The 10,159-nt window shown below is 43.3% G+C and overlaps 2 protein-coding genes across 3 annotated transcripts in view; one reads left to right on the top strand and one right to left on the bottom strand.

Moving 5' to 3' along the window:
* Nucleotides 1–10,159, top strand: part of MED12L (mediator complex subunit 12L) — a 187,874-nt gene that overhangs the window by 92,594 nt on the left and 85,121 nt on the right. The gene's annotated exons all lie outside the window — the stretch shown is intronic.
* On the bottom strand, nucleotides 4,593–7,249 carry P2RY13 (purinergic receptor P2Y13). The gene is made up of 2 exons (XM_081190604.1): nucleotides 7,103–7,249; nucleotides 4,593–5,696 (listed from the first exon to the last, which is right to left on the bottom strand). The coding sequence occupies exon 2, from the start codon at nucleotides 5,679–5,681 to the stop codon at nucleotides 4,671–4,673; it is 1,011 nt and encodes a 336-aa protein (XP_081046730.1). The 5' UTR covers nucleotides 5,682–5,696; nucleotides 7,103–7,249; the 3' UTR covers nucleotides 4,593–4,670.

The following is a 10,159-nucleotide window of genomic DNA, read 5'->3' as shown; positions in this document are numbered from 1 at the left end:
AGCTATCTTATCTTTAAAAGACTTCTGAAGGCAGCCCTGTTTAGGGAAGTTTTTAATATTTCATGCTGTATTGTTTTTAATATTTAATGCAGATCAGAGTGGCTGGGGAAACTCAGCCAGATGGGTGGGGTATAAATAATAAATTATTATTATTATTGTAGATAAGTAGACAATTTACTCCAGCAAAGAACTGAGGGTTTCTTTTAAACCTTTCTTGGGCCATACTACCCCTGCCAGGCCTTGTCTCTTTCCTAAAGAGTGGAGAGTTTAAAAGGTCTGGAACCCGTGTAACATCTTAAATGTCCAGCCCCACCCTGTCTGTTGTCTGTGTTGGTGAGCAGGTATAGGGAAATGTGAGGTCCCTTACAGTGGTGCCTCGCAAGACAAAATTAATCCGTTCAGCGAGTCTCTTCGTCTTGCGGTTTTTTCATCTTGCGAAGCACGGCTATTAGCAGCTTAGCGGCTATTAGCGGCTTAGCGGCTTTAAGAAAAAGGAAACAAACTCGCAAGAACTTGCAAGACGTTTCGTCTTGCGAAGCAAGCCCATAGGGAAATTCGTCTTGCGGAACGACTCAAAAAACAGAAAACTCTTTCGTCTTGCGCGTTTTTCGTCTTGCGAGGCATTCGTCTTGCGAGGTACCACTGTATTTAGAAAAGAAAACATCCCCCTTCAGGGGAATCTGGCTCAGGAGTTGTGCTCCTGGGTGTCTCTAATTCAAGGGGGTCCTCAGTGACTTGGGTTTGGACTTGGGTTCAGCCCCTCTGCAGCTGGTCCTCTTAATATGACTGGTTCATCCTCCTCTCATTCTGAGCTCCTGCATGAGGTGGGTTGTAACACTGTACGGCAAATGTATTTTTTCTCTCTGTTCCGCTTCATCTCTGAAAACATGTCAACTCTTCCTTGCAAAAAAAATTTTGCCAGCGCAATCACTGCAAGGTGGAGCTACCACACACTTACACATCACCAAAAAAGGAGGCAATGCCTCACTGAAAAAGAGGACACAGACCTACATATGTTAATTAAGACTGCAGTCTTGTGGACACTCATGGAACGCAGTGAGCTCCACTTTGAAAACATGCATAGGACTGCACTGTTATATGTATAGGCCACCGTGACTAGATGGGCTGCTGCCTGGGTGCTATCTGTTGATGGGCAACCACTATGTTATGGGAGAATTTGGGATCTTTAAAATTAGACTGTTCTGGATGGTCAGATGCAGTCAGGTCATACACAACCTGTACCACTGGCCAGAAATGGGTATGAAGACAAATTTACTACCCCCCCCCCGCAAACCTCTACATTTCCGTGTTTTGTTAAGAAGGCCGGATACTTAATATCCAATGAAATGGATAGATTAAGTTGCATGCTTTTCTGATCTCCCCGTAGAATGCATAACTGCATAGGCAGACACACTGGGGATTCATGAATAGGTGTTTCCATGGGTGTAGCTATGGCAGTTCTGTTAATATACTAATGAAATTTATAGTAGTCTATAAACAGTTAAAATTGAGCCCTGTGTTGCTTCTAATCTGGGCGCATAGTTTGCCGACTCGCAAGCTGAGGCTTGTTAAAGCCTAGTCAGCATATAATGGAACGCACCATGTGGTTGGTAACATACATGCTGCCAATTGCAAAGTTAATGAGAAGAGGAGGGAGAACCCTGCAAAAGAACCTATGATGACTTTCAAGTTGACAGTATGGTGCTTTGTTTTCTTCTTAGCAGCAATACAGCAGCAGCAGCAGCTTTGTTCTTTTAGATATTGATAGATGGACATAGGGTATCAGGTATGAGGCAGGTAGGCATGGTTTGGTCAAAATGAGCTCATGTGTCAAATGTGGAGGCTTGGCAGGCCCATGACCTTGAGGTTCATCACCCTATTCTACTCCCAGGCATTTGATTCTTAGCTTCTTTTTTCTTGCGAAGTTTATTTTTTCTTGTGCAAGAACACTGTTTTTAATGGTCATCATGTTAATGCAGTTGGTAAAGGGAGGTGGTTCACTTGTTGGGACTTAATGTGTGATCATTTTATTTTATTTTTTACTTCTGTGCATTTGTTGAAAGTTGCCCTTGCAACCTTTGTAGCAAAAAAGAAATAAAGAAAAATTAATTAATTGCATAGATGGAGCCCTGTTCAGTCACGAACTGCAGTCTGAGGACTGCACAGCCCACATAGATGTAAAGCACAGTTCCTACTGAAGTGGTAAACAAAATGTTTTGTTTCCCTTGAAATTCCCCACCTGCATAATAATAGTTGTGTGAGATATTTATGATGGATTCAAGTAGGGAACAAACTGTACTTGCTTTAATAGGCATAAAAGATACTGCCCCCCCCCGCCCAAGAAATATGTGACAAGTAAACAAGTATGTTGTGCTTTATTTTGGCTGGTTATATTATGGACTTTTTGATGCAAGCATCTCTTCCCTATCTCTCTGCCTCACTGCCGACATTACAGAAACTGAAGGCCTTTCTACTGCTGACTATTAATGGGTAGGCTCCCCTTATCTTGTCTCACTTCTAGCTCATTTTTTTTATTGCTCCTTGCAAGCTCTTTAAAAACCGCTTTCAAGCCTTTTCAAGAACTTGCAAGGAAATATTGCAAAAAAAGTGAATAGATTGACTGACACTCTTTACTTCTTTCCCTTCCATTCTCCCAAACTTTCCTGGCAGTGGACAACAGCACCCAATGTCTTCGTCTGACACTCTTCCCTCTCTTGGAATGCCTAGAATTCTGCAATGATTTCCCAAGGTTCCTGTGTCTGGGATGCTGTTTTTGCAGTCTTCTAGGCACCTCAGTGGAAGTAAGGCAGGGAGAGAAATAATTTGCTCATAACATTGCTATTGACCCTTGTCTACTCCCAGTAAAGTGTCTGTAATGGGAGAGGGGTCAGGCTGCTGTTGGTAGTACAAACAACAATGCAAGCTCAGGCCCAACATTCAGAAAAGTCTGGACTCAATTTCTGTTGGAGTAAGGCATTCTGAACTGGTAGAATTTGCATTCTGAACCACCCCCATCTGCTGGGTTAGAACTGACTATACAGAAATGCATAAGCAGAATTCTGCTTTATCTTCACTTTGTTCCAAATACTTTCTCTATCAAGAGTGGCCACTCAGGGCATCTTGGCTGTAAATTTGGCCAAGAAATATAAGAAAGCAAACCTTGCTTGAGGATATTTTTTTATCCTACTGTAAGGCTAGTGTTTCTCATTTCACCACTCCAGTAGGAACTAGAAGCAATCAAACAATTCTTTTTTCCAGAAAAAGTTAGAAGTTGATATACTTAATTTAACCTTTCATCTTGCCCTTCCTTACTATAAAAAAATAATACTTGGCATCCCTTGCTAAAAGTTGAAAGAAGTTGAAAAGCAGCTGATTCAAGCATTTCACATGCCTTTGGCGCACCTTTGTTTTAAGGAGCAACTCTGTTTTATATCATGGTTACACCCATCGTTAAGTTTAGGCCCCTTACTGTTGTGCAGCATGTCCTGCCAGCACATATTTACCCACTATATTAAGTAGGTAATTATCTATTGCCTATAACATATAGGAGAAAATAGTTGTTAGCATCTGTCTGTCTCGAGACACAGTGGAGTGAGCCTCCAGGGGCGAAGTCAAACCGCTGTGTTAGCAGCACTAATTGACCTCCCTGAGGTGCGGGCCTGGGCAGCGCATATGAAGGTCCCGGCCTGCCCAGATGACAAGACTCAGCCTCACAGATGTGGTCCAAAGGAAAGCAGAGCCATATGTTTGGCATCAGCTTGGCTGCCGGAGTTGCTGGAAGGAGGCGTACAAGATGCCACCTGACTGTCTTAGGGACTCCTAAGGATTTCCTCCTTAGCCTTTTCTTCTCCTGAAGATATCCCGCAAGGCAGTAAATGTTTAGGATCAGCGTTTTCCTTTTCATAGATGGACTAACTTCCCAAGTAGATGAGATCTATCTGCCCCTCGCTTCCCTCTACAGCATGTGTAGAAACCACCTTCTTGACCATTGGACCCACATTTGGTCTCTACAGCATGCATGCCATGTAGATCAGCCTCTGGCCTCACTATCTCTTCTATACACTTCTCAGAGCCCTACCAGTCCCTGACAGTAACAGACTACTTTCCATAGGATGCAATCTCTAGAGCTCATTATCACATAAGTATGTGATGGTGACCATTAGCATATCTGTCTGTCTGTCTCATTTAGTTTCAGTGTCTGGGTATTAGGAATAGCTGTGCCCTCTTTACAGAAGAGTACAATGGGTTAAGAATGTAATTCGTTCTGGAGGTCCATTCTTAACCTGAAAATGTTCTTAACCTGAGGTACCACTTTAGCTAATGGGGCCTCCCGCTGCTGCCGCGCCGCCACCGCATGATTTCTGTTCTCATCCTGAAGCAAAGTTCTTAACCCGAGGTACTATTTCTGGGTTAACAGAGTTTGTAACCTGAAGCGTCTGTAACCTGAAGCGTCTGTAACCTGAGGTACCACTGTACATTCAATTAAAATGAATAGCTGTTAGTGTTAGTGTCCATTCACTCTAATTAAGTCACTCCTTTGCTGGCTAAAATTTCAATCATTCAGAATGGAATCACATCAAACAACAACCCACTTGAAACTAAAATGCATTTTAATTTGACAACAATGTAGTGCAAATGTTAGAATAAGAAGTTGCCACCAACCAAGATGTCTATGTAGATATTCCAGTGTCCAGTGCAATAGTTTGATTTTCTTGAGTTGTATACCTAGATTTTCGTGATTTAACACAAAAAGCCTTTTCAACAAATTGTCGGCACAAGAATATGTATATCAGTGGGTCCATACATATGTTTGCAGTTGCTAACCAGAGGGTACTTTCTTTAGCAATGTATAGCTGGTTCTGCAGACTGCAGTCAATATTTTTGCCAATCTGGCTAAGAGTGTAAGGTACTCGGGCAAAATGAAAAGGGCCAAAGCAGATGAAGAAAACAGCTACAATTATGAATACCTTGCTCTTTGCCCTTTGTTTGATCTTGCACTCTTTTGTCTGGGTTTTTACATAAGAGCTATAGATCTTTTTAGCAATAATTATATAAAACAGGAGCATTAAGATTAGCACAGTCCAGAAGATGAGCTGGCATATGTAGTTGACAGCTTCATGCCACTTCAGTCCCAACTGATTCTTCAGGGAAGCACACTTCCTTACAGAGAGACGTGTGGCTTCGCGGTTTGACAAGATCATGTTTGGCAAGGAGAGGGCGAAAAAGAAGAACCACACGGAGCCAGAAAGAATTTTTGCTGAAGTGACATTATGCAACCAAAACTTCCCAAATGGCCGAACGATCTTAAGGAACCTGTCTAGTGAAATCAGTCCAAGGAGCACTATGCTTATGTACATTGTCTCGTAGAATATTACAGCCGAGAAACGGCAGACGAAAGCTTTAAGTTGCCACAGCCCAAGTTCTGAATCCGTCAGAATCTTCAGCGGCAGCATCAGTGTCATTACGAAATCAGAAAGCAATATATTCTTAAGGTACACGTGGAAACTCGATGTGGTCCGAATCTGGAAGAAAGCCAACAGAGCCAAACTGTTCAGCAGAAATCCAGCAAGGAAAAGAATGCCGTACAGGACTGGGAATACCACATGCGCTATCCTGGTGTCTCGGTGGCATTGTCCAGCCAAGGATGATGTCCCATTGGAGATGCTGAGACTTCCATTCATGGCTTGAAAGAGAGACTGAGGAAGAATTATTTAACAGAAGGTTAGAACAGCGGCACAGAATGCTTCTAGGTTTTGGAGAAGAGGAGTGGTGGCTTAACTCCGTTCTGCTATCACTTCCCCTGCATTGTTCAAGACACATGTTTGCAAAGATAAAACACCTTAGTGTGTGTATGGAGGAAGTTGTGGTGGGAAAGTGGCAGCCAGGTTAGGAAAGTGGTAAAATTCCCCCATTTCACTGCTGCCGCTCCACACTAAAGTGTCTTTTCTCTTAAAATCCTAAGGATCCTATGTGAATGCTAACACTTATTGGCCCCCACCCCAGTTGCATGCATAGTTCCTCAGGCAATAAGGACATTTGTAAACAATTTATAAGGAATTTATCAACAAGTATATTTTCGGGTGCTAGGTGCACCCGAGTCCCTCAAACCATACAGAGTTTGCGTCACTTAACCACAGGATTAGCAGGGCCGACATGGGTAGTGAGGGTCTGTCCTACATTATTAATGACTTTTAAAAGTAACTGCATCCCAGAAAACCCCAAGGCTCCACCTCATGTTTGGAGCTACTTGTTTCTGCCTCTGGATCATGGCCAATGAATTCAGAAAATAACTCAGAAGACTCTGTATTGTACCCCCGAGGCCATGCTGTAAATAGGCTCCAACAGAACTGAGTAGAATAGAAAGCTCATTCTAAACATGATTGCAGTGGGGCAAGAGTGTTTTCAGAGGGGCTCACAGTTGTCATCCACCTTGCTGAAAATGCCCCCCAACGCATTCTGACTTGTGGAGGAAAGGGTCTTCTTTTGGCTAATCCTCTCTTGCCGACTACAGTTTCCAGGAAGATCTTCTCCAACCCTGCTCCAGCAATTAGAAAAGCTAAAGCACTCTTTTTGTCAAGCCTAATCACTGGAGGAGTGGGAGAGTGAGTATTTGTATGCATGCATCTGTGTATACGAGAATGTGTGTGCTCTCTCTCTGTGTGGTCACACCCATCTCTGGCATACAGCTGCTGTTAGGTTGTCAATCAAGAGGGAATGTGTCCATGGGCTGAAAATGTGTCTCCATCAGTCATGAAAAACCAACCTTGACTCCTTGGAAGGAGGGCAGGATAAGAATGCAGTAGTTTATCTGATTTAGCAAGTCGGTGTTAAATCTAAACAGTGCTGCTTCTCTAGATACCTTCTTGTGTTCGGTAGTAAAGCATTCCATTTCATTGTGCTAACTAACTACAGCCTTGTTACTCTAGACAACAAAGGAGATTAGCTCTCATCGTTACCAGTGTAATTAATATACTGACTATACTGGCAGACTTAAAAAAAAAATTCTTTTTCTTTAAAAAGTAATAATTCTGTAAATCAACATTTCCAGAAGTAGCTTGTTAATAAAGATCTTTAAGACAAGCAGATGACTAAAATAGCTTACCTCTTCTTGTAGGAAGACGGGGCGGCTAATCCAGGACTATGCAAGTATACTAACGTTAGAGAAATTTAGTTTCACAAGCAGTCTTGCATCGTCTTATACTTACATTTCTTCTTCCTCTTTTTTTTTTACTACTCAGGTTCCCCCCCCCCCCAGCCACAAGCCTCAATGAAGGTTTTCAAACATCAGTTGGCTGGTCTCATCTTATTCAGTGTGTTTTTGTTTGTTGAAACATTGTTAATGCCTATGTCTTTTAATTAATATATTTATACAGGCTAAGATCAATTTCAGTTCATCAGCAGTCTTATCAAGCTGACTCTAATGTTATACAATGTTTAGTGTGCATGCATATGCACCACCTAGAGTGGGAATAGTCGATGTAGTGTGCTCCAGAGGTTGTTTGGCTCAACTCCCATCAACTTCACTCAGCAAGGCCAACGGTTGGGAATGATGGGCACTGCAGTCCTTTATATAGCCTGTGTGGTCCATTTTCCACACTCACTTGCAGAGGTTCTCCAGGGTTTCATATAAAGGTCTTTCCCAGCCTTATCTTAAGGTGGTTTTGTGATTTGAATTTGCTAACCTTTGCATGCCTCTACCACTGGCTTACTGCCCTTCCCGCCCTTTTCTGTTTCACAACAAACTATAGTTTGGTTTTTATATTTAACTATAGTCTTTGCTTTCTCTCCAAACCATGGTTGCCTTCAAGGCAGTCAGCTCATGGAACAGGCCCAAACATCTGATCTTAGGCTGATAAGTCAATGAGTGTGTGGGAAGTGTTCTCCCAACCAACCTTGCTTCCTGAGCAATGGAGCACAGGTCTTCAGGTCAGGATTCACAGGTGGGTCATGAGACCATCCCAGGTGGGTTGCAGCAAAGCTTTTGCTGCCATATTTGGCTCCAGGTAAGGCTGACCAAGCCAAAGGAGCACTACCTGTGTTGTCTGGACTAGAACACATTTTTCCAATGAGACACTTGTTTTACCCTTTTCCATGGAGTGCTGCAAAGTGCCAGCAGAAAGTCAAGAGCCTTTTTCAATAATGCTTGTAGCAAGGGTACTCTTTATGGAACAGGGACACTAAGTTCCGTTTCTATTCTGTTTCTGTGGCTTTCTAGACTTTCCCCAGAATATTAACTATGCTGGACACTAGAACACAGAAGTGTCCACTGTGGTAGATAGAATGCAGAAGTGTCTGTTGCGGTGGGTAGCTTGGCTGCCCAGCGGTTGCCATCATGGCAATCGCTGGGGGCCCAGGAAGTGATGTCTGGCTACAGGAAGTGAGATCTAGAAGGAACAAGGATGCCAAACCATCCTCACTCCACTCCTTGCAACTTGGGCTGGTTGGGAGGAAAGTTCTTTGCTGGGCATAGAGGGTAATCCAGTTACAGATCTCTCTGTACAGTTGCCAGGTTCTTAATTGCTTGAGTGGTCCTACTTTCATTTCCGTCCTCCCTGAATCACATACTCCTTTCTCCCATTTCAGACCACTTGCCTGCTACACTGGTTTATTTAGCAGTAATGCTAAGGAAACACTGTGTCTCTTACTCTGTGAATTGCCATTTTGGGTTTAATAATGTGCATTATTAGCACCATTTTAAAATCAAAAGTGCACATGTGAAAGTGGGCTCTATGTTACGAGTTGGGAGCCATAGGTGGGTCTCAGGTCTGGATCAATTGAAGTCCACTGTGAAAGTAAGTGGTCGTATTTTGCTGGAATTGCAAAGACTTTGCTGTGGATCAATCACTCCTTCCTTCTTTCTTTCAGTAGCTCATTATGAAGCTCTTTAGTCACCAAAGCAATAAATGCTTTGGAATATAATTAAGAACATACCAGCCTGGTTGTACCAGGCCAAAGGCCCACCCAGTTCAACATTTTGCTTCACATGGTGGCAAACAAACAAGGCATGAAAGCCCTTTCCTGCTGTTGTTCCCTAGATATTGAGTGGCACACTGCCGTGGTGGAGAACCTCCATCCCTTGGCCTTAAATAGTCCTGGCAGGGGGTTCCAGTTAGGCCTTTCACCCAAGCTGTGGCCACCTGCCCTACACCTGACATCATCCCTGACATGGCTGGAATTGGCTGCACTGCAGTTGGCAGAGTTCTCTGCCAGCACCAGTCAGCTGACGGGCACTGAGACGGAGCCCCTTTGAAGGTTCACTGACATACTGCCTCTGAATGTGCGACTTGTGTAGCAGGTGGAGTGCACTTGTGTGACCTTGCCTATTTCATATAGCAGTCGATGTTTCCAGATTTTCTCTGTGCTCTTTTTAACTTTATGGCACACATACTTCTTCTCCTAAAGCTGCATGTGACGTAGCAGTCATTTGTGCATGGTTAACCGAGTTAACTTTAGCACGGAGACTCAAAGTCTCCTAGAACAAATTTCCCTTACAGCTGCAGTATTTACAAGAATAGGCAGTGGCCTATTTCTGTTCCTTTGGTCACATGAAATCCTGTTTGTGGTCCCCTCTTGAGGAAGCACAGAGGGGAGCGAATTGCACATCAGGCAAACTATCGCTTCCATTGGCCAATCTGCAAACTTCTGGTGTGAGAAATGGTTGGCACGGAAAAAAAGAAGTAGAAGTGAAAATAAAATTTTAGTCGAGGTTATCATGTGTGGGATAATGTGTTATTTAAGTTTAATCATATGAAACATCTTCAAATTGTAATTATAGGAGACAGTTGATACCTAAAATTCTAATAAACATGGTGTGATACTATGAGGTACTTTTGTCTTTTTAATAGCTAAACTTAGCTGTCATTTAAAGGTCTATGGGGCAGTGTCCTGGCACATGGGACCATGCTCCTGTTGCTGCTGTGCTGCCAGAAGCTAAGGGAGCAATCTTAACACGGTGAGGCCATTGATGCACCTGCAGCCCTGCCATGTACGACAGCCAGGGCAGCAGCAGGAGGCAGGCAAGAAGATCTCTGCACCAGCCTGGTGCATTTGGGCTGCATTGGGTCAGATGCTTTCACACGGCAGCAGGCTCAGTGTGCATTTGGGGGTTTTCTACTTGTGGCTGCTAATGGGGAACCACACTGGTAGTACAGTGGTACCT

This window comes from Podarcis bocagei (genome assembly GCF_964188305.1).
Source record: "Podarcis bocagei genome assembly, chromosome: 4".
Lineage (NCBI taxonomy): Eukaryota > Metazoa > Chordata > Lepidosauria > Squamata > Lacertidae > Podarcis > Podarcis bocagei.
Note: the sequence above shows the minus strand (reverse complement) of the source record. Positions and strands in the feature narration are given on the sequence as shown.

Coding starts and splice junctions, on each gene's coding strand:
- P2RY13 (XM_081190604.1), bottom strand. CDS start 5,681: ATGAATGGAAGTCTCAGCATCTCCAATGGGACATCATCCTTGGCTGGA.